At 36.5% G+C, this 24743-nt stretch overlaps 1 protein-coding gene across 13 annotated transcripts in view; it reads left to right on the top strand.

Moving 5' to 3' along the window:
- PLEKHA5 (pleckstrin homology domain containing A5) overlaps positions 1–24743 on the top strand; it is a 202623-nt gene that overhangs the window by 152056 nt on the left and 25824 nt on the right. For 5 of the 13 annotated variants that reach the window (XM_037033901.1, XM_037033903.1, XM_037033907.1 and 2 more), the window contains 5 exons: positions 1349–1468; positions 2297–2350; positions 21989–22051; positions 23791–23871; positions 24005–24154. In XM_037033901.1, the coding sequence (XP_036889796.1) occupies positions 1349–1468; positions 2297–2350; positions 21989–22051; positions 23791–23871; positions 24005–24154 (468 nt within the window). Of the gene's footprint in view, positions 1–1348; positions 1469–2296; positions 2351–16880; positions 16962–21442; positions 21479–21988; positions 22052–23790; positions 23872–24004; positions 24155–24743 lie in introns of all 13 variants that reach the window. The other 8 variants (XM_037033906.1, XM_037033912.1, XM_037033914.1 and 5 more) reach the window with 3 other exon arrangements.

Raw genomic sequence — 24743 nt, 5'->3', positions numbered from 1 at the left:
TTTTAATTGCATAAATAACAAACCAGAGTTTCGAGATTTCTCCTTTTGGTATTTCTGCCGAATAGCACTCTGGTTCTTAGAATATTTAAATGCCTTACCCGACCCGTCCTTCTCCCTGGCTCCGCGGACCTCGAGGGTTTGATCATAAGACGTGGACTACCCACAGCCACGAGGTCCCACGATGGGGCTGGCATCAGATCAGAAGCAGCTCTTCTTTTTGTTATGGCGTTACTTCTTTACGTCAACACACACAAACACATTCTTACACTATCTACTCAAAAAGGCCCTTGTCTCATCTGTACACTCAGTTTTATCTAAAAAATCCAGTACTGACTGGTTTATTTACTTCTGACATATTTCTCCCCTGAAGTCCCAAGTTTTTAATGTAATTATAAATAATAGTTTTAAAATCTGTCTCTACAAAAATAGTATTAATTTTTTAAAAAAGAGCAACAGCAGATGAACTGAGTGGAGGAAAATTGGTAGAATGCTGCAGGCAAAACAAATCAATCTCAGAAATGCTCTTCGGCCTGGAAATTTTACTGTCTTATAGCTTCCAACCCCGCCTGTGTTCATTCATACTTTACTGCTTTTCTAACCAAGGAAAATTTGTCAGATCAGCCTCTTAAGGAATCTTACCAATCTTTGACGTTTCCTTCCCCTTACGGATCATAGTAACTATCAGGAGCCAAAAGCTTTTTTTCTCCCCAGAAGGTAGAAGGAGGGTTTCGTACCCATGAAAACTTTCTGTGTGTATTAAATATATGTATATTTTTTAAAAGTCAAAACTGATCTTTTGGTCACATAAAATAACCTTTGAAAGCACTAACAGTGGCATTAAAAATATAACTGGGAAGCAGTGAAGAGATCTCAGGTACCGAGTTTAATGATATAAAGATATTATCCAAGTTTCCCCTGAATTTTAATTCTTTTTATTTACCTTCTGATGGAATGCTGGACATGCCAGTATTGTTCTATTCGTGTAAAACTCTTAGGTGTCATTTTTATGCATCTTATTAGAATAATATTTTAATACCTCTTATGTGTAGGTCTGATTTTTTTTGGCATTATGCTTTTTTATACTTAACATTTAAATTTCTCTTGTGAGTTCTGAGAAAATGCCTGAATATACTGTCATTTTGCTGTGTCTTTTAAAGTAACCCTGTTCCTTCTATTTCTCTAGATATCTATGCATTTATGTAGGACCTATCATCATAGTGCCTAGGCACTGTGTTTGATGTCAACCATAAGCGGAAACTTGCCAAGAAATCTTGGTTTAATGTCTGTCACTTAAGACAACAATTAATCTGTTTTCCACTGTTTGGATTCTTAAATTGTACTCCTTCAGCCAGAGGAGCTTACGCTGCTGCTAATAAAGCTGAGACGGCAGCAGGCCGAGCTGAGTAGTGTCCGGGAGCACACGTTAGCACAGCTCATGCAGCTAAAGCTTGAGGCCCACAGCCCAAAGGTCAGCTATGGAGCCGTTTGTCTGTGTCGTCTGCCATGGTCACCTATTTCGAGCCGCTCATTAACCAGTTTCTCAGTGTCATTAGTGTGGAGCATGAGCCCATACCATCACTGCAGCACCCGCGGTAGGATCTCCTATTGACCCTTTGAGAATTTGCCTGCCGATACATTGTTAGAGGGACACACAGTAGGAGGCGTTTCTTCTTAGACCCCCACCCACCCACTTAAGCTACCGCCTTTTGATTGTGAGGAGACAGATGCATAGATGCTTAAATTGGGTTATCATTTACCAAATATTGTCAAATATCCGCAATTGGTAAGATGATATTGAAAAGTCCCGCAATGTGCTGCAAAGTAGTAAGTTGAAAATTCATTAGTTTTAATAGTATTATCTATTAAGTGTCAAAGATTAATTTTAAGGTATTTTTTTCTGTTCTTGACTAAAAAGAATGAACACATGTAAATATTTCTCAAAGGGTTTAATAGCCTCTGATTATATGCAAAACATCCAAAGAAGTCCTATATCGCAGAAAAGAATTAACCTGTGAAGCTTCTACCATTGCGTCTGCTACAGCCATTTGAAGGATTTTTCTGCTTAATATTTCAGCTTGGATGCATGTCCACTTAATTTCTTGCAAAACAGAGTGCAGTCATATGATTTGACATGTCATCTGTACCATTCACGGGGAAGCATGTGTGTGAAAGTTACCGTGTATTATAATATAAGAGGTTGTGATAAACTCCCTGTTTTTCTTATTTCAAAATTGACCTTTTCATGAATTCTGCACCTTCTTTCCTGTTCCTCTGTTTCTTGATTGATGCCTACTAGAATGAAATTCTTTTGCATCATCTTCAAAGGAACACCATATATTTGGATCATCAGGTGGGCTTTGTAGAATTTTCTTACATATAATACCTAATAGAACTCTTTAAATGTAGTGCAGTTTTTTTTCAGGCTAATCAGATATTTCTGTCGTTTTGAGTTTACTAACATGACTTTTACCAGTGACAGAGTAGGAAATCTTTAAGTAGGTTAAGTTCAGAAATACCATAATAAACAGGTAGGAAGACAGTTGTAGAGGTAAAAAAAAAAGGGGGGGGATAGAAACACTGGGTCACCTGAAACTGAGAGCCTGAATTCTCTAGACTTCTTTCTTATTATTCCAAGAAAACTCCTACTGTGGAGGCATATCTGAGCTTGGAGTTCACCTAGCTGAGGAAATGGATACCAAGCTGTGAATGCCTTGTTGGAAGAGGGCAGTGTAATACGCTCTGTGTTCCCAAGGGTTTGGTCTTTGCTAAGCTACATAGAGTCAGTTTTACAGTGACCTGTGGTTCCTAGCATTACCTCACTGGGAGCCACAAGTGTGACTGGCAAAGGTAAATATTCAAAAGTATGAGTGGCAGTTTATGAAAAATGACTGACACTTCAATATTTTAGTTTTTATGAACTTCTCTATTAATATTTAATTTTAGTTTGATGAAAATTTTGATATGTTCTTAAACATAGAATTTCTGCAGTGAATACATTTTTAGCTCATTTTTAAATGTTCAAACTTGACTGTTTTATCAAATTAAAGTGGTTACTGTGGAAAGTATTATATTTGCTTTTTTGAAACAAAATAATGAATTGCTTTAAATTACTTTTCTAATTTAAAGAGGGATTTTAAATTGGGATAACCCTTTAAAAGATGTCAAGTCTTTTTTTAGTTAAAAAATTGTATATTTTGGTTATTGTAAAATTTATTTTTCCACAAATTATTTTCTTCCTGATTTTGCCTATTAGAATGCTTTTGAAATCATTATTTCATGAATCCAAATTTAGATCTTCACTCCAAAGCTGGTGTTACTGAAATTTAACCACAGCATCTACAATACACTTTGAAAGCAGTCAAATAAAGGAAATCTCCCCTCAAAACTCCACACAGCCAGAAAACCAGTAAATCCATGGGAAATAACTTTATTAAAAAGCCCCTTTGTCTCAAAAGCTAGAAATAGTTACAGTAAATAATGGGATGTTACAAAAATTTGATTTAAAAAACAATGATATAAATGTGTGTCTGAAGTTATCTGGAATCTGCAGAAGTAAGCCTAGTGGTTTGCTGTTATTTATTATTCATCCCAGTAATCAAAACTGGAATTTCAGAGGCATAGAACTCAAGAAAATCTTAGGAAATGACAGATAAATATATCAAAAATACCCTCACTTGCTGAGATGGTTCTCCTTGACCCTCTTTCCCAGGTCAGCCTCCCTTCCTTCCCTTCCCTGAAGTGACCCGGCCTCCAGCTGAGGTTTCTGTTACCACTGCTCCTGTCTAAGCACGCTGTGCTGGGCCTTGCCTGTTGTACCATGCTAGGGGTCCCACAGGGGACTTCAAAAATTGCAACTTTTTATACTCTCTCTGTCCTCTCGACATGTCAGCAGAGGTTTCCCAAGAATTCACCTTTTTTAAAGATACTAGATCCTAAAGCAAAGTTGTATTATTCAAACTTCTTTTATTTAATCTTTATTGTATTTTTCCTCGTCACCATTTATCCCCCATATACACCACCCCAGCAGTCATCCCACGGTTTTCCGTGTCCTTGAGTCCTTTGTCCTTTTTGCTCAGTCCCTCCACCCCTTATGTAAAGAATTACAGAATTTGACTCCTTGCAACCTAATTTACTTTGAAATAAGACTTCCTGAAGGAAAAATTGGGCCATCTTTAGATAATAATTAGACAATTTATTAAAAATATGGTGGAGACTATGCCCACAAACTCAGATAATTATAAATGTACATATCCTTAAGGTTTCCTAAAGAAAATCTCTCTTTAAATACATCAAAAATTTTTATGCTTTCAAATAATTGCTACTTTTTCACTGTCCTATATTTCATATCCATATTAAGGTTACTAAGTTATATAAAAAGAATTCTTGATAATTTTGAAATTTAATAAGTTTTTATTCAGCTCAAACATTTCCAGCTTTTAATCTTATTACTGCCAGTAACCTATTTTAGATTATCAGGTCTGTTGATTGTATAGGCATTATTGATTGCCTTGGTTTGTAAACTAATTCATCGGTTTTATATAAGTACAAATTGGAAAGTAGACTTCAAAATCTGAGAAGTCAAAGGAAAAGGCTCTGGTTCCATTTTATACTGTCCATCATGCCAGATGGACAGGTACTAATTGATACTTTCAGCACTTACTCTGCTTGATCTGATAAATTATCAGAATAACCTAAGGCCGGCGACAAAACACAGTCTTCCTCCTCTCGTTGTCAGATTCCACCACCATCAAAAGAAAAGTTCTAGTGATTTAAATTCTCTTAATCCTTATTACTATTCATGAAAAAGAAAACCAGGCTGTAGTCTCTGAGTTGCTACACAGGTAAATTCACGTGTCTGGTTATCACTATTATGTGGACAAGTCATGTATAAAGTGCTCTTAGAAATAACAAAAGCTGTGGTAGAGTTTTCCTCTCCTTTTTTTTTTTTTACTTTGAAATTACAGTCTGTTTATGTTCTTACCGCTCAGGAGACTATTCAAAGCCTACATTTATTAAGACTAGTGTAGGTTTATTTGTCATTTTTCTGAATTTTAAGGAAACATGGCCCCAAAGTATTAACTGTAAATATACAATAATCCTAACTGTATACTTTGTGTACCTCATCCAGGTTCCATTTTAAAAATGAATAAGTACATGATATATAGTTAACTCATATTTTTCTCATTCAGTTTAGTTGTCAACAAATATTAGAGAAACTTTTGGTTACAGTTTAAGGGAAATTTGCAGACTTTATCCTAAAATATATCTACTAAATGGATTTAACACTTATTAGGGTTTTTTTTCTCTTTGTTTATTCCTCTGCCGAGCAGAATACAGAAAGGAGTAGGGGCAGCTGTAATTACAGTTTTGTGATGGCTCTGTATTTCCCAGGAAGTTGGAAATAAACTTGAGATTATCAGCACTTACAATGGTATCTCCTAGAAAAGAATGTTTTAATTCCTTGAAAGTGAGGGAAAAGAGAATATCATAATATATTTTTTTCTCAGAATAAGGCAGATTGAGCATGATTTTTAGATCTATATGGCCTTGCTGAACCAAGTATTTGATAATTAGTAGGAGTTCTGATGTTTCCAGGAAGTTAAATGTAAATCAGAGTAACAGGTTTCCATAGAAGCTTATTGTAGTCAGCCATCTGTTGTTCACCTGTAAGATACAGAAAGGGCATACTGGTGGTTTTGGTTCCTGTATCCCTTACTAGTCATTAAATGTTCTTAATAGTACCTCTGTTGGTTAAATTCCCAGTCCAGGCCATAAAACACTGTATTTACTTAGTATACCTAAAAACTCTACTAACAGTGTCATATACCCCAACTGTATTAAGGAAAACATCTCTCAGAAAATGTGTTTTAGAACCCCAGATTTAGACACCTATATATTTTCTTTAGCAGGGCTAACACTGGGAGTAGGAGCTTCAAGTTTCTTAATCTTGTCACTTGTAAGAATTTCCACTGATGTCTAGCTCTTGGATGTGATAGCCTGGATCATGATTGCTTGGCCTGAGCGAAGAAATGAGGTTGGGTTTTAGAAACTAGATCAGGAGCTAAAGAGAGGAGTTGGGCAAGGCCTTTCCGTGGATGAAGATGTGGAACAAAAGCTGGAGCTTTTTTTTTTCTTTTTTGCCCTGGCTGGTGTGGCTCAGTGAGTTGAGTACCAGCCTGTGAATCAACGGGTCGCCAGTTCAGTTCCCAGTCAGGGCACATGCCTGGGTTGCAGGTTGGGTCTCCAGTGGGAGCCTTACAGGAGGCAACCACACGTTGCTGTTTCTCTCCTCTCTCCTTCTCCCTTCTCCCTTCTCCTCTGTCAATAAATAAATAAATAATCCTTTTTTTTAAAAGCTGGAGCTTTTTGATTAGTCGTGAAGGGAGGATTGATAGGAACAAGGAAATTCCAACATGTCCCATCCTTTGCTCTGTTTCCCTCACTCGGATTTTAGCTCTTCCTTCCATCTGTTTCTGTCTTCCTCACTGGCTTTCTCTTTCTGACTTTCCCATGTTAGTGACTGAAGAGTGGTTATGAGGTAATTTGGATGATGTCCCCTTTTTCTTCGGCCTAAAACCTGCCTACCAGTTTTCCATGTTAGGAAATGATAACAGAAAATGAGACGCTAAAGACCTGTGCAGGTAGGGATGGACCGAAGGACAGAGAAACTTAGGGTGGTGCTTCACAAGCCTCCGGTAAGTGTGCTGCCTTGTGGGCACACTAACATACACCGGTTGCCTGCCCCCACCTTTGTGATTGTACCACTTCAGTAGCCAGCCACCGGATTTCAGAATCTCTGCCACAGTTAATTGAGTTTAACTTCTACACTTCAACAAATTTGAGCTTTACTTGCACTGGTACCGCAGCAGGTAGTTTTTCATCTTTTAAATATAAAATCATTTTGTAACATTGAGTGTGCTTTCACAAATTCTCCTTAAAATTATGGTGTTCTCTCTTTACCCCTCTCCCTTCAAGAGTCAGTATAGTTAATTGCATCAGAAGCGTTTGCATGAGAATGGGAAAGGAAGGGACATACCTCAGTCGGCCACATTACGGTAGGGATTGCCTGTGCTAGCATCATTCTGTGACGCTCATTTGTCACCCAGCTGGATCTCCCTGCAGCTAGAACATACTTAAGTCATTTCTGAGTGTAGCATCAAATAGGATTTTCGGTTATCCTAAAAATAAAAAGCCAAAGTGAGAGGAAACAAGCATTTCTTTGAGATCAAAAGGAATTGCAATCTAGGGGCATAGATTCAGGCAGAAATCCAAATTGTGTCTTGTTTATGGGGTAAAGGCAAGCGGTTTTTATGAGGAGGGGAAAGGAACTACATGAATAGAAGGAAGGGATTTCTATAGGGGCTAATAAGCTAGGGTATTCTTTGGCCATACATAGTGGTAATTTCCAGTCATGGTAGTCAGGATGTCTGCTTTCCTGTTAGCTTTACAAACAATTGTTTGGGATACAATGTTGGTTTGACTCAGTTCAGAGGTCATTTTGCCCAGTTCAAACATTCCAGGGGCTCAAGGAACAAGAGGTGTGTGGCCTTCCTCTGGGATGACAGCTCCAACTCCAGTCAGTTTGAAATGACTCAGTTTGTATCTGTTTTCTCAATTCTCTAACACCAGATAGCTGGAGGACCTTATCCTTAAATTCTTATGGGGAAGCTGGAAGTTTCTCATGACTAGTGAGTTGGCCACAGTACATAAAAGGAAAACACAGTTTAAGCACTCCTCTGCTGTTGTTTGTTCCAGGTTTTCAAGAACCAGTAGCTAAACACTTCCGTCTTGTTTTATTTAAATATTGAGTACTTGTAGGAAGGAAAAGAAAATCATTTTTAATAATAACTTCTAAAACTTCTTGAAGAATAAGCCAAACTTTCTAACTTGCAAAAGTTTTATAGTAGTGTTCAGATTTTATGATGATATTTTTAAATGTTAACATTTCATGAACTGTATACTAAGACCACTGCTGACTTTTGAAAGAAGCCTGATCTTCTGCCGTTGGTTGCTGTCCACATTCCTCTGCAGTGTGCTTTCTAAACCCTCTCAAGAAACCACAATGAGAAAACTCGATGGACAGGGTCTCAGACCACTTTTAAATATACCAAGCCAAGGAAAATGCAAATAGAAACCGTTAGCTGGGTGTATGTAATTGGTACTGAAAGCATTCGAGATAAAAATCCAAGAGAACCTTTTTTGCATTTTGTTCTTTGTGTTTGTGAAAAACAGCTTTCCTATAAAGGAAGAAATGCTAACAAGGTGATTGAAAAGATTCTTGCTGGCTTTCATTGTTCATGTCAATTCATCAACTTCATTCTGCTGAGCTATTAAGCAAGAACCCATTTTCCTCTAATATTGCAAGGGGTCCTGGAGCCTCTTTTTTAAGGATGATTGAGAGCTACAAGTGGTAGGATTTCTAGGCAGTATAGAATAGGCATTTGGGAGAGGCAAACAAGGAAACTAGAAAATTGAATGTATGTCATTCAACACTTGCTAACCCAAACTAACTATATCGTACGTATATGTATTTTCTTATGCCTTGATACTACCTCTCTTTCCCAAACACCCCATTTCTCCTTTTTTTCTTTTTCTGTCTCCCCCTTATTGTGCATACTTGATCATAGAAGTGGGGAAAGGGAGGGGATGACACTCAGAAAATTCTAAAGCTCAGCGTGACGTCATAATGGCAGAGCTCTAAGAAGACAGTGGGTGGGTTGGAATTTAGAATATGTATCAGTGCTCTGATCTGTTGGCCTTTCCAGTGCTTAGATGGCACTATCATGGGTGATTCCTGCTTCTTACCAGGAATTAGTATGTCCCTTTTTGCTATTCTTACCTTTCACAAATCTTGACTGTAGAAGTTTCTTTTTTGGTGATGTTCTTCCATTTGAGCACTCTACTTTACTAGTTGTCTGTTATTTTTCCTCTCCAGCTCCTGGTTTTTTCCAGAAAGTAGAGCCTGCAGGTGTATGTGCTTGTGTGCAGAAAGTTTACTTTGGGGAGCGATGCCAAGGTATAGGAGTAAAGAGAGTGAGCAAGGGAGGAGGAAATGTATTATCAACTGTAACAGGCTATTTGAGCTTCATCGGACTGATTCTTGTTGACAAATGAATGCAAACACTGCAGAATTACCCACCTGAACAATAGGAAAGAGAAGCATTTGGCTTTCATCTTCTGTGGACTGAGGGCTTCCTCTGAAGTCTAACTTGCCAGCACATTGACATTACGCACATGTGAGCACCCCATGGGTCCGAGACACCTCTCTCTCTACAGTTCATTTCTATATTTCTAGTTCTTTGTGGAGCTCTCCATTGGAAATTCTGCCTTCAGTATATCCCCAACATGTCTAAAATTAAAGTTGTCATTCCTCAATTCCCTAACCAAAAAAATAAAGCAAAAATGGTTCAAAATACGGGTCACCTTTAGCCTCATTGATGCAACAAACATGTTCATTACTTGAACACGTAATTCTTGGAGAGGAGCACACTGGGCTTTGAAAAGGGTCTAGACTTTTGCCTTAGCTGTTTGCTTAGACCCAACACTCTTAAGAAGTTGAAGCTCCAAGCGGGAAAGAAGAAAGTGAGACCAGTTTTCTCCTCCAGCTGTGGCTGGGGACAGCCTGACAGTCCTTCACAGTCTGGTTGTCTGATGGAGGAAAAGAAAAGCAAGCGGCAGACTCCCTGGAGGCGCCCGAGGTGTGAAGGTCCTTGGCGTCCTGCCTGTTCTTCCACTCCGAGGGTGGAGATTTTACAGATTTGTAAAAATGGCAGAATCGAGTCAGACAGCTTTCTGGAGTTACGTACTAGGTTATAGTGTTTCATGTGCCCAACTCCAGGACCCACGAAAGTTAAAAATACCTTGAAACTGCAGTTAAAAGTAGTTCAAAAAGTTTGTCGAGAATGGAAAAATCATGAGAGTCTATAGAACTGTATGAACTGATTATTTTAGCTTAAATGCACGCACTACCCGCCACTGTAACACGTCATGTGTGTATGAAGCTGCTCATTACCATTTAGTCACCAAGTCTTGGCAGTGCAAAAATGACCTGCCACCTGCCTTTCATCTAACTCAGGAATGTCCAGACTTTCTCTTCTACTACATAGTAAGGTGTCTTTCGGGTTTGTCCTTCAAGCTTTCGCTCCACCACCACCACCCTCCAACCATTTTCTTCAGCCAGCGCCTTGCTCTTCTCAGGCACTTCAAAAGCACACCAGTTCTCTGCACTGTGCAGCTGTCCGGTGTCTGTCCACCCTAGAAGCTTACATGTCACTTCATAGTTTTCAAAGCACTGTCATCTACAATATCCCACTTTGCTTCTCGTCCTTATCCTCACGTGGCCTTTAACCTGTTCTGTTTTAATGACTGTCCACATTCAGTCTGTTTTAACAACTTGCCTAAAATCACAAAGCTTGTATTCAAAGAATTTTCTTTTTTAAAAAAGCAATTTTGACTTTTTAAAATGAATAGAGTTGTTCTTGTACTTGGAGCAGTTCTCTTCAGGTTGCTGGTCTTTGTTACCTGAGAACTATCAGCTCATGTGACATACTGTTTATATTTTTATGTAACAAAATAGGAAAAGGAAAACGAAATTTCCCCACCCCTCCTAAAATGTATAGTGTTTATACAGTTCTACTTTTTTAAAAAGGATTTATTTATTTATTTATTTATTTATTTATTTATTTATTTGTTTATTTATTTGGTGGGGGGTAGGGAGAAAGAGAAGAAGAGAAATAGCAATGTGAGAGGAAATTACCAATTGGTTGCCTCTGGATCCCCAACAAGAGACCAGGCCTGCAACCCAGGCATGTGCCCTGACTGGGAATCGAACTGATGACCTTTTTGCTTTGCAACCAACTGAGCCACGTGGACCAAGGCAAAGCAAATGTTTTTTAACCCAATTACTGTAGCTTTTGCTCCTATCTCATTTTTATACATTTTTCCAGAAAGTTTACACAGCAGAGATTTATGGAGCTCAGTGCGGGGCGGCATGTTAGTGCTTACAAAGTAAGAATTCTTAAGGGATTTTTAAAAGCCAGGAAGGAAGTCAATTTGAGCACAAACGCCAAAAACATTTCTAGGATTGACTTAAGGGTATGATTATATCTTAACTACTTACATAAGCTGATAAATCTTTGAATGAATGGCAGGAATTATGCTGCTCAGTACCAATTATAACTTAGTAAAAATACAGTTGCTATTAATAAAGTCCAGATTCTTATAGCTAGAAGATATTTTAATTCTTATTTAAAGTTCAGACGTATTTTAGGGTAAATACCTATGTCCAGAATAGATATCTTTCTCTTTTTTACCAACAGAGATTAAGATATTCCACTTTTGGAATCTTTTGTACCTTTAAAATGATACTGTTAAAACACATGCAGAGAAGAGAAAAATATGACCATTTCAAACATTACATTAACAATAAAGCATTTTTACAAAATGGATTTTGAGTTATTTGAATATTTCCGGTTGCTTGTGTGTGCCAGGAATAAAGATGGTGGCGTCAGATAATAATATGACTAAAAGTTAAAGAAACAGTAGTTAAGAATCCTCAAACAAGGAAAATATATTAAGCCACAGAAGTAAAAATTAGATCCCTAAAGTTTATCCTGTAGCCAATGGGATTTTAATTTTAAAAAAATACTTAGAAGACCTTTAGATTTTTTTTTAAATGGTGAAATTCATTGTAAGTAAATTCTGTAAGTTAGTGATTTGGAAAGATATTCACTTACACCTTCAAAGTTTTTTTCTAAATATAACACAGGTATATAGCTCACAATGGTGGCTTTGAAATTTCGTTCTACTGGGTCAGGGTAGTTTCATGTTTCTCTATAAGTTGGCTTTATCAGTGTTTCTGAAAACAGTTTAGAAATGCTTTTTTCTTTCTTTCTTTTAAGGGACTGGCAGGCGTGTTTGACTCCCGTGAAAATGTACGAATTTGTTGTTCCTTTTTTAAAACTCTTGTTTCTCCCTTAACAAAATGAGGAAACATTACATAATCTAACTACATCTTTTCAAGTGTTGTTGATTCTTCTGAATATATAACATGTATAATATTTTCCCAAACATTTACCTTTAGAAAATGTAGTTAAGCATAGTTTATTCTAATTGCTTAAAAATTTTCAAATAGGCCTCACTTTGTCTCACTAGTTATAAAGAGACTTATTTACATTCTTCTGTTTGAAAAGTCACTTCACATTTCCCTGCTTCCTGTTTCGGAGTGAGTGGTTTCCATAGGTAGTCACTCAGACCCTTCAATCTCAGGTTCTGGGACTTTCAGATGTGCCTCCAGTGAGAGTGGAAGACATTTCCATTGTCATTGTCTCAATGACCTGTTTAGAAAGACCCCTGCATTCCTCAAAGCTTCACCCTAGGCATGGCAAATTCTTTAGCTTTTTCGTTTTGCCACACATCTTAAGAGTATTGATCTACACAGGAGGACATTCTTAAGAAACGAATTCTTCAATGATCAGGCCATCATGGTTTTTTTGCTATTGTTAAGACAGATTCCCAACTTAAAGATTCTTTTCCTAAGATGTCTTTAAGAACTCAGGAATAGTCCAATTTCCATGTAAATGGAAAATGACAGCTCAGCAATGGGTCTTCTCATTGGTTATCAAGGAAGGACAAAAGCTCTGTCGCATAGATAGAGATCATCCAGGCTGCGTCCTGAAAAAAAAAGAAAGAAAGAAAGAAAAAAACCCACAAAGAAGGAAGCTGTCAGCACAAATTCAGACTCAAGGAAACTCACAAGGCAGAGCTTCAGCAAAGGTTTTCCTCTTCAGGGGACGAGATCCGTATTGGGGGGAATTATGCTTATTTTGCTGCCCTAGAATTTCTAAACCTACTATCTAGTATAATAGCCACTAACCATATGTAGCTATTTAAATTTACATTCAAATTACTTATGTTTTTATAATAGTAAAATTCATTTCCTGTGTTGCCCTGGCCCCATTTCAAAGGCTAAAGGGCCATGTGTGGCTGATGGCTAGAGTGTTGGACTGGACCAATATAGAACATTTCTGTCATCACAGAAAGTTCTGTTGGACAGGGCGATTGTAGATGATTTATTATATAAACTTTTAAAATAGCAATTAAGCCACTGCTTAACCACTTCTTAAAGGAGGATTGGAAAATTAATCTCTTCAAAGCATAAATTATATGAATGAACACCTTGGCTCTGCTCGCTGTTAATCTTTCTCTGTCCTGCCCTTCCCTCTAAAAATTATTCAGGCACCTTTATCTCATGAGGAAAATATCCTGTTCCTTCTTCATTTGTATCTGGTGTAACTTCTATTGCAATGGAGACTTTGAAACCAATATTTAGAAGTTATTAGAATAATAGAACAACTGGCAATTGGAAATTGGATTCCTGACTAATAACCCAAATCTCCCTCGACTCTGCGGAATCCACTAATGCGTATAATAAGAAGTCAATTTATCACCAAAGGATGCTTTGTATTCCTGCTGCCCAGTGTCCCCCAAAGCTGAGCAGAGGCTAGAGTCAAGTATCAGATTTTTCTAGGTAGTTTTTCTAAACACTTGGCCTTACAAATTCAAGTAAATATAGATGTTTTTATTGTAAACAGCAATGCATTGGCATAACTAAGTGTATTTTTAGGATGTTTCCACTTAAATGTTTCCCTGTTTATTACTTAAGGTAATTATGAAAATAATATGATACCTGATTATATATTCTCATTTTTATTATCATAAAGTAATGGTCCTTTTATAATTTAGCAATTAACTGAAACCTAAACCTGTACTACCTGTTGCTTCAAAGAAGGAATTAAAAGCGGGAAGCAAAACATGTAAACATCCTCCACTTACTAATTAGTCATTATCTTGCTCTTACTCCTTAAGACTTGTGGGCTGTTAGCACCATTATCATAAGGTTGTCTAAGATTCTTGTATTCAAACCAGGAGAGGATTGTCAGGTATTCCTTCTTTTTGCTGTTAAGAACTCCAACAGGAAATTCCAAGGAGCTCACGGCACATCATGTATGTCCCCCGGCGCCTGCCTTTTCCTCGGATGATCTTATCCCATCCCTTCAACTCCAGTAAAACGGGATCCCAAGGAGAAGATGAGCTGATAAAAATTGCATTCAGCTTACTTTTAACTCCTGGAGAACATCATACTTACTTCTTTTTTGTGTGTGTTTTAAAACAAAATTTTTTATCTGACTATATTTTATTGATTGTGCTATTGCAATTGTCCTTTTTTCCTCTCCCTTTTATTCCCCTCCATCCCATAACGCCCCTGCTACCAGCATTGCCCCCCGCCTCCGCCTTTGTTCGTGTCCAGGGGTTGTACACAAATTCTTTGGCTTCTCCATTTCGTATACTATTCTTAACCTCCTCCTGTCTCTTTGTACCTACCAGTTAGGCTTCTTACTCCTTCCCTGTACCTTGTCTTCCATTCTCCTCCCACCACCGCCCCACTGATAACCCTCCATGTGATCTCCATTTATATGATGCTCTTCCTGTTCTAGTTGTTTGCTTAGTTTATTTTTGTTTTCGTTGTGTTTTAGGTTCAGTTGTTGATAGTTGTGTGTTCATTGTCATTTTACTGTTCATAGTTTTGATCTTTTCCTGCTTGACTCTGAGATACTGTACAGTTAGTGTAATTTAAATACTATTTTTAAGGATTTTATTTATTTATTTTTAGAAAGAGGGGAAGGAAGGGGAAAAGAAGGGAAGATAAACATCAATGTGTGGTTGTCTGTCTTGCGCCCCCAACTGGGGACCTGGCCCAAGACCCAGGCATGTGCCCTGACTGGGAATCAAACCATGACCCTTTGGTTTGCAGGCCAGCACTCAATCTGCTGAGCCACAGCAACCAGGGCTAAATACTATTTTTTTATTTTAGTTTTTCTGTTTCTCAACCAGTTGATTTTGCAAAGATCCCTTCTCAGTGACTTCATGCTTAATGGTGTTTTATATGTAAATTAAACAGGCATTTTTAAATCACATAGGGCTTCCCTATATATGCATGCATGTTTACCTTTCCAAGTATTTCACATAATAAATCAGGCTTCATTACCTTTCTAAAGAAATCATATTGTCCCTTTTCCTTTTAAATACATTTTAAGTAAATTTTTTAGGCCTAGAGTATGAACATTATTAATCTGTACCCTGGGGAAGCTCCCCGTAAAGGAGAGAGCCGTGTCGACGGAACTAGCCTTCCGACACAGTGGCCATTTGTAGTGCCAGATATCTGAGACTCCATGGGAAATCTCAGTTTGACCTTGAGTGCCCTTTATATTTGGAAACTGCCTCATCTCCATTACTTCTTAAATACATGTGCTCCTGACCCCACCCTCAATAATCTCTGAGTCCTGTACTCTTCCGTCTGATGTCCGTGATGTGCTGCTGAAAAATAACAAGTGCAGCTGAGATGGCTTTGAAAATTAAAATGAAAAAAAATATCCCAAATGGATAGAGACTGAGACTACTTGTAGTAAGTCTACTACTTGTAGACTCCTCTGTAGTTTTCTATTTCCCAACGCTGCAAAAAATCCATTCCGTACTGCATACCCGCACTTTTGTTTCCTGTGTGCGTGACGGGTCACCTACACATGCCCTGGTCCCTCATTCAGTCTCATTGGAGGTGAGAAAAGAAGTTGGAGCTGAACTGATGTGTAGACTTGAGTTCCACTGATAAGTAGAAGTTCTAGTTTGACTCATAGGTAGATGTGTAAATTTGTAATAAAACTTGTAAAAAGTAGCTTAAACTAGTCATAGGAAATTGCTAATTTGATAACCAAAACCAATTTTACTTCGTGAAGTATTGGTAACTAGGCTGAAAATAAAATTGTCTACATACACAGTTTTTAAGATTTATTTTTTAAATAAATAAATTAATAAACACTCATGTGTTTATTAATCTTAAGATTAGTAAACTTCCGTTGTAGATATAGCTGAATCAGTAAAGTGGCATTTGTGAACCACGACAGAAATGCTTATTTTCTATCATATGGAGGATGAAATTATGTAAACCAAACGTCTCAAATTACAATTATAAAGACTCGTCTGCTTACAAATGGCGCAAACTCTGTTGGCCTTTTGCTCCCTATACATCATGGTCACTGTTTTTGAATGCTGTAACTCTTGAGTCCAGAGCCTGCTCAAACAAAGATTTTTCTAGAGGCAGTAATTAAGTGCAACACAGCTGGAAATGTGGAACACGGCTTCGGCCTTTTTAAGAGCTAGGGAGAAGCACTAAGTCTTTGCTAAGTAAAAAGTCTTTGTAGTTGGCATATCTGTGAAATAATTCCACATGTGGTATTAACCACACTGTGAGATAATCCAAAGTGGGGTATATGTAAATGTCAAGATTAACTTTAATAACATGTGAGTATCTTAGTGACAGGATATAATTGATTATTATATTATAAAATTTTTAGTATTTGTAGAGAACCATTTTTTTGATTTGCCTTATAAATGAACTGAATATCATTTTAAACTTTTTTACTGATTAAATAATCAATTAAATGAGGCTGTATTTCTCTTTTCTGTGTTCATTGGTTGTCACCTGCTAGTTTACCTTTTGGATTGCAATGCTTTGTCATCTATTCTGATATATGTAGGAGTATTCATTATTTGATTACATTGATTTTATTTATGAAGTAAAACTTACATGCAGCAATATTGTCATTAGTGAGCTTTTTTAATACAACTTTGAATGTACTTCACAGCATTTAATGTTTGTTCAAAATGACTTACATAAGATATACCTGTGCAACTTTGGGGTAAAATGTAAACAGCTGCACTATTAGGAACTTATTCAAGTAGAGGCTATATTTACAGTGTCGTCTTTCAAATCTAGCTATGCTGTAAACTGACGTTTGCTGTATGCTCCTCCTGATTTGAAATAGATGAAAGAGAATGAACCTATTATCACCATGGTTCACACAATGATTGAGAACTCGGCGCTAAGACCCCAACTGTACCAGCAAGTAAGGTCTTGGACAGTGAATGATACTGCTTTATCATCTGCAAAACCCCTCAGTGACAGTTTTGGTTTACCCTCAGAGTTACTCATGACATTAGTGTTTTTCTTACTCCATTTTTTGTTTATGTCTATTTGGAAAAATGCAATTCATCCTCGCTTTTCAAGATGCTGCAGTATTCTTAGCATGGCTTCGCTGAACATTTTGCTGTTGAATATTAAGTGTGCCATTTTCCTGAAGTTTTTGTGCCTGCAGTTCTTGTGCAGAGTATTTGATTGATATGTACTTGGAGGTCTGCAGTACATTTGCAAAATTTTTCATAGACTGCCATTAATTTTGATGAACTGGAAAAGCATTATAAACTGATCTTTAGAGAAAACTTAAGATTTTTCCCATTGAGGGGCAGCCCTCCCCCCCCACCCCCCACCCCACCCCCGCCTATAAACCTCCACAATCTATTAGGGATAGATTATATTTGTGTGGGAGTTCTTTAAATCTCATTTCTGTACTGTGCTGTGGTAAAACTCATTCTTGTGAAGTTATCAAGATAGGTCGTATCTTTCCTCATTCTTTTCCCTAACTCAGAATATGTACCATGAGTTGGCTGGCTTTCTTTTAGGGCCTGAGTAATCTGCAGATCTGCAAAAGAAGTCATTTTACACATTCCTATCCCGATTTTTTTGTATTTCATGGTCTAAATGTTCTTAGCTGTGTGTTTTGCAACATCAGCTTCTTCCACCTCAACACTCTCACAAATTTCTGTGGCCTCTGGCCTGTTACAGTTACTTAAATTGTACAAAAGAAGATATTAACTAACATGAAAAATGAATATATGTTTTGATGAAAATATGTAAAACTGCTTTTTGTTTTGTTTTTTAAAGCACCTTGAGGTCACACGGGCTTTAAAGGCCTCTGGTTTGCATCAGTCGCCTGGGGTCTGTGTCATCGCCCTGCAGCTGTGAGGTTGAAGCAGCTGGGGGCAGGGTGACTTATTTCTGAGCCCAGTTTTCAAAACATTTAAAGTACATTTTATGAGTGAGCAGTTTTTATTTTGTAAGAAAGAGATAAAATATTAAATATTTAAAGTTAAACAGCTTTACTTTTCAAAAGAAAATGGAATCTTTTGATTATAGGATATAATATAATATAGGATATAATCCATTCCAAAATACTACATTTAGAACCTTAATACTCGTTCTGGAATTAACAACCTTTCTCAGTGTCTAAAGCTCTCAGTGTATCGTTTTATATAATGCTAAATTGATACGAGATCAAAGCCATTTTGTAGTAATAGGTTATGTTTTCATATTGTTCATTTTGCATATTTTCAGTAAGAGTGCTAGCCTGGGTGTTCCTGTTTGGTTTGGTGTTTTTCTTTTATATATTGGTTACTGACCAGCATTGATGATGCAAAATTTCAATCCTGCTGATTGAAATTTCTTGGTCACACTAAAAGATTTAATTGGAGTTTTTTTGTTTTTTTTTTAATGTGAAGATATTGGAGACTGCTCTTACAGCATCACAGACCTTAAATACTGAAAGAGGAGTAGCTTTATGTAAATGTATTTTCTTACTAATATTTGAAAAAAATGATGAAACTGTACAGAACAGGAAGATCTGAATGTCTAATACCAACAGCCGTGACTTGGGCGTGAAACAAATCAACATTGGCTTTCAGAGCTGTTGAATCTAGAGAGTTTTCAGGTGATTTTTTTTTTTATTGGCCACTGGTAAAGTATTTAATTTTTGAAGGGCATTGTTGATGAATAAAAGAGTCAGACACATTTCTTAAAATGTGTTTATAAATTTGCATAAATTGAAATCAGATTTTTTTCCTCCAGGTTTCCTTTATCATGTTATTATCCAAAGAAAAACTTTATCAAATTTTATATTGAACATAGTTGTGCTTTTTCTGACATTGCATTACAATCTTGTGTGAATGGGTCCTGAAATTTTGCTGAAAATACAGTGACAATGTAATGTCTTATGACCTCATACTCCGAATCACATTGTTTCAGGCTTGCTTTTGGAGGACCTTTATGTTTGCATTATCTTAGAAGAACGAATTACCTAGTCAGTAATTATCTTAAAATTAGTCAAATGCATAGGACCTAAAGTTAGGTCAAACAAATGCAAAAGAAATAAGGATCAAGTTTTAAAAATTCCTCTGCATGTATTAATCATCCTGCCATCTTTCATAAGTACATTTTTATACCAGTTTTATAATATAGTTAATCAGTGATACTAATTATCTGATAAGTAATTGTTTTAAAAGACACAGACTAACATTAACAAATACAGCTCTGTGAGTGTTTTTGAGTTCACATAGGATATAATGTCCAATTTTATCAAATTTCTCCAAAATTTTTTTGGGAGAATGTTTATATGTATCACATATTTAGAACGGGGTACCATAGAAAGTTTAATTTTAATGAGTAAACTAATTTTGTTTCAACCTAATGCCAAGCCAGTTTTTAGAAAAGGTTATTAGATACCTTATTGAAAAGTTCTGACTGTCTAAATAAAATATAGCACATACCTTATACAGTCAGTGAAGTTTCATAATGCACTCCCCTAATTATCTAACCTTCTACATAGCTGTTTTATCTGCTTTTCTGGTGTTGCTGAAGCACTTCAAACCCAGAGCGTTTGGGGGGGGTGGGTAGCTAGAGATGAATTTGAAAAAGGATAAAAAAGTGTTTCTGTGAAGCATTTTATCGAGAACTTGAGTTAATCACAATATTTATGAAATTACTAGAAGGATTTTCATATTGAGGACTAAATAGCAACTTTTTCAATTCTAGATAGAAATTGTGTAATAAACTGTATCTTTATTAAGAAAAGCCTTGGTAATAATTATCAGTAATAAAAATAGGCCATGCTTAAAAGTTAATTACTTAAAGAATAATCTTGTTTTCTTACACTCTTTTGACAGATAAAAGCAGTGTATGGGAGAGGGTTATTATTTTATTTTAAGATTTTTATCAGCTGGTATCTAGTAATGAATATCTATATTGAATAATTTGATAAAAGGTTTATGTAATTTTTAGTGGTACTAAAAATTAAGATACAACAAAATTTAATTTGTGTAAATAATATATATCTATAAAGATATGTCACTCTAAAATTATAACGATATAGTACCTGTTTTCTTTTTTACAATAGGCCAACTGATAATGAAAATGAATATACAGTTTAGATTCCCTGAATTATACCAATACTTAATATTTATTATGAATTACTAAATTTTTATTTTAAATTACTAGTCTTTTTTCTGTTGAACCTGAAATATAGCATACAATTCATATTTCAATCTAGATGTGGCACTATCCACTAGTTATGATCAAATTACACATTTCGTAGTTTAGTAAAGCTGTTTTGTATTTAACTTTAAATATTAAATAAGCAAGGTATATTTGGCCATTTAGTAGCTATAATGGCTTTATATCTTTCTTAAAAATGAGAAAATTTGATTTTGTCATTTTGCAATTTTTATCATGGATCTAAGCACCTAAAATTTATTTTTCATTACTTTTTTTTTTTCAGATAGGAGTATGAATTCTTTTCTTGGACTGGGTGTTTTAACAGAGAATAATTGACACCCCTGAGAACACATTCAGTGATCTTTATTTTAAAATAGTGCACAAGTATTCTGACTTTTGTCATTAAATTCATTTTTCATGTGACATTCGTTTCTGTGAAAGTTTTACAGTTAATAATCACCGTGCTTTAACAGTTACAGGCTCATTTGCATGAGGTACATGGAAGTTGTGTCTTGAAATGAAACTCGGAATTCCAGGGTTTATTTTTGTATGTTTGGAATGCTTATGTGTTTAACTTAACTGATTCCCATATTTCTAGATTCCCTCAAAATTACCTGCTGTTTAAATTATGCCTCCTTCTACAGATGTAACTCCCAAACAGTTGTTTTAAAGAAAGGGCATATATAGTTAAAACTTGTGTGTTCTTATTACACATTTGCATGTATATATATCAAATACAATTTTCCAATCTAGAATGTAGTTGGGGTACACTGTGCCCATCCCCACTTTGCGAAAAAGCGTGTAATCAGTAAACATGCAGTGAGCCCCTGTTACAGTTTTCCTACTGTATGTTTGTTATTCTCCAGCAGTCAGGACAAAGTCAGAAAACAGGAGGGGGGGTGGAGGCCGCCTGCAGAGGCTCTCGTGTGGTCTGTGGAGTAACAGACGGGGTGGCTAGTGAGACCCCGCTGAGCACAGTCTGCAGAAACAAGGATTTGTTCAGCCAAAAGACCTTTGGAATAAGCTGAAGAAATGATGTTTTAAATACACTGACTAATCATTCTCTACAACATAATAAATCAAATGCTGTCAATGAACACATAGAAGCTTTTTATGAAATTTGACTGTCCATAATTTATAGTAACATGGGCTTTCAGTTTTGAGGTTTTGAATGCTTTTTCTCTTTTTCAATTAAACCCATACTTTTCCTCCATTATCTTTTAGTTCTTAAGACAGAAGAACCAGATAAGTCTATATTGTGTATGTGTGTTTATATATTATGTATATGTATACAGTATGTTACAGGCTTTGTTAGTAAAATTGTACTAAAATGTGTTGACATTTAAGTGTACACATACACAGTTGTGTGATTATGTGTATACTGTGAAGGACAGTTTTGACTGTTGGAATATGCCTGATTCAATTCAAATATTTGATTCAGTACAGCTACTACGGTTGTATTTGTCAATTTTCATTAAAATGTGTGTCTTACAAATGGAAAATGTGAGGTGCTGTATAATTTTGTTTGACCAGCTTATTATTTTGTTTGATAAGCTGAAGTTAACATTGTTCTTAATGTATCCTGCATATTGTATCACTGTTAAATATTTTTCTATTTTTGTAATGATCTGTGTTTGAATTAAACTGAAATATAAGAATCCTTAAAATCCCATTTTATTAGTTAATATAAATCTAAAATATTAACTATAGACAGATAAATGCATTCTAAATATTAATCTTAAAGTTGCCTTGTGCCGTTTTTCCCTGTAGCTGTCACAAGATGAATGCAGGGGCACATTGTACAAATACCGACCTGACGAAGTCGATATTGATGTAAGTTCCCGTGTGTCGGATATTGTCAGTGCTGTTGTGTTTTCTGCTGAAACCCAGTAGAGGAGGGTGATAGAAACTTCCCCCTCCTCCTCTCCCCTCCAAAAGGATATCAAATAAATCAGCATTTTCAATTTTGCACTTAGATCCAATTAAATGCTCAACTCCCCAGTCGATTCTCTGCCCACCCTCACCCCCATAGTTAATAGTTGAATATACTAGGAGTCACACAAATGAACGTAAAAGACTGTTTTATTAAAAATTGTATCGGGCTGGAGATAAAGTAAAATAGTCTCAATCTTTTGGAGAAAATATCAGCCTCTAGGAATTTCATCACTTCTTCCTTTTTTATTACTTAAATTTGGTATTGTATAGTCATATTTTAGATTGGTGACTTGTTAAGCATTCTTCCTCACATCTCATTCTTCCCTCCCGCATTTCCCCTGGTTTTATTCATTGAGTTTTCACCTCTTTTTCATTTCACTATACAGCAGTCTCCCCTTCTCTGGTTTTATTTGTGCCGATTCAGTGACTTGCAGTCGACCAGGGTCCGCAATGTTAAGTGGAATATTTCAGAAATAAACCACTCATAAGTTTTAAATTTCACCCCAATCCAAGCATTACAATGAAATCTCATGCTATCCCACCTGTCTTGCCTGGGAGGTGACTCGTCCCTTTATCCCGCATCTCCTCCCCACTGCATACCTGCCCCAGCTACTCATGGTCACTTTGTATGCTTCTCAGTTACTGGGATTGAATGTTTTGATATCACAGTGCTTGTGTGTGAGTAACCCTTATTTTAGTAACGGTCCCAAAGCTAAAGAGTAGTGATGCTGTCAATTCAGTGAAGCTGTAAAGTGTGTGTGTACGTATGTGCAGGGGAAAAGACATAGTATAGGTAGGGTTTGGTGCTCTCTGTGGTTTCAGGCATCCACTGGGGGTCTTGGAACCTATGCCCCATGGATAAGGGGAGACCACTGTATTCCATCTGGTGTGGCTTGCGTTGTATCTAGCAAAGATAATGTAGTTACTTCAATAGATAAATGGCAAAGGAAGTAAAATCTCCTATTTCTTCTGACTTGTCCTTAAGCAGTAAAGGTCGAGATATATTTACAGTTTGGCCAGGTTTTTATTTTCAGACATGTGGAGAACTGGTTTATTATAGTACTGAAATTTTATTAGCGTATACTCTCATATTTTCATAATTTAAAAAATGAGGTAGTACCATGAATTTAAAACATTAAAACTACTGAGTGATTTTTTTTCCACTAGCAGTATTTTTATTTGTATTATTGCGATTAGAAGGAATCTTTTGTTAATTTTTTTTCTCTAAGAACATGGGCATAATTTTAAAAATAGGAAAACGGAATCTACTTGGTGTTTTAATGAAGGTCTGTATATATCACTCAACCTCCATTCAGCAGTTTGTAGGGGGGAAAACCTTAACCATGTTGAAGTGATTTGTTTAAAGCATGAGACTGCTTGATTACTAAGAATATTTTGAATTATGTAGGTTCAGTAGTATGGCTGAAAAACTTTATGTGCATGTTTTTGAAGCATTCTATCTATAAGCTGTATTTACATTTTTATTTTATTCATTGACATAATTAGGTATTTCATAGCTGTTTTAAATGTGTTTTCTTGTTACAGTCACCCCCACTTACAGACGTGATGACCAACCACTCTCCAATTAGAAGGGAAAAAAAGTTTACTAACAAAAACTGTTTCCCCTTCTAACCTAGGCCAAGCTAAGCCGTCTGTGTGAACAAGATAAAGTGGTACATGCTCTGGAAGAGAAGCTTCAGCAGCTCCACAAGGAGAAGGTAGGGTAATCGTGTTGATTACCTACAACTGATGTTAGTCGATATGATTATTATCAGGCCACTGCTAACCGAAGTAAAAGAGAATTCATTCGATAATGTGGAACATGAAATGTAATTATTTTTACTATAATAGTACACGCTTGAGCAAGCTTTGCTGTCGGCGAGCCAGGAGATCGAAATGAACGCGGACAACCCAGCAGCCGTTCAGACCGTGGTGTCGCAGAGGGACGACCTACAGAACGGACTGCTCAGCACCTGTCGAGAGCTTTCTCGCGCCACCGCCGTGAGTAGCGGATATTTGTTTTTCCCTAGAAAGACTCGCTGAAATATTACAGTTTTATATTTCTGTTCAATTGCGCGATCTTTAGGGTGGTTCTGTAGTATAAAAAGAAGTTAATTTGTCAATAATGTCAAAAATATTTAAAGCGTGGTCTTTGTTTCTCTACCCAGCAGGCATTTTACTTTTTTGTGAAATAGCTGTTTTACAAGAGAGACCCCTACTAATATATAATGTAAATGAAAAATTCTTAAATATGTTACACTTTATTAGGAAAATAAATATTATTTGGATTTTAGGGGAGTTAGGATAATTTTGAGAAGGTGGTTATTAGGCTCACTTAACCAACCCCCTCAATAAAAGGCAGCTGTGAAGCGCTTTTAAGAAGCTGTCAACATGAAGTTCCATAGCTGTGGCGTGATCCAAGTTTAGATGGTAGGTTTGAGTGAGAAATGTAATTAGCAGAGCCTTTTAACCCACAGCCATGTCACTTTATATAGAGTCCCTTGGCATTACCAAATCTAAAAGTCTTACTGAGAGTTCATAAACTGTTTTATGAGTTGAAACAGTCGGCTTTAGATCCTGTGATGCAGTC

This window comes from Sturnira hondurensis, unplaced genomic scaffold (assembly GCF_014824575.4).
Source record: "Sturnira hondurensis isolate 20B ecotype Veracruz unplaced genomic scaffold, ASM1482457v3 Scaffold0021795, whole genome shotgun sequence".
NCBI classification, from domain to species: domain Eukaryota; kingdom Metazoa; phylum Chordata; class Mammalia; order Chiroptera; family Phyllostomidae; genus Sturnira; species Sturnira hondurensis.
The sequence above is the reverse complement of the archived record's forward strand: the minus strand, read 5'-3'. Positions and strand labels throughout refer to the sequence as shown.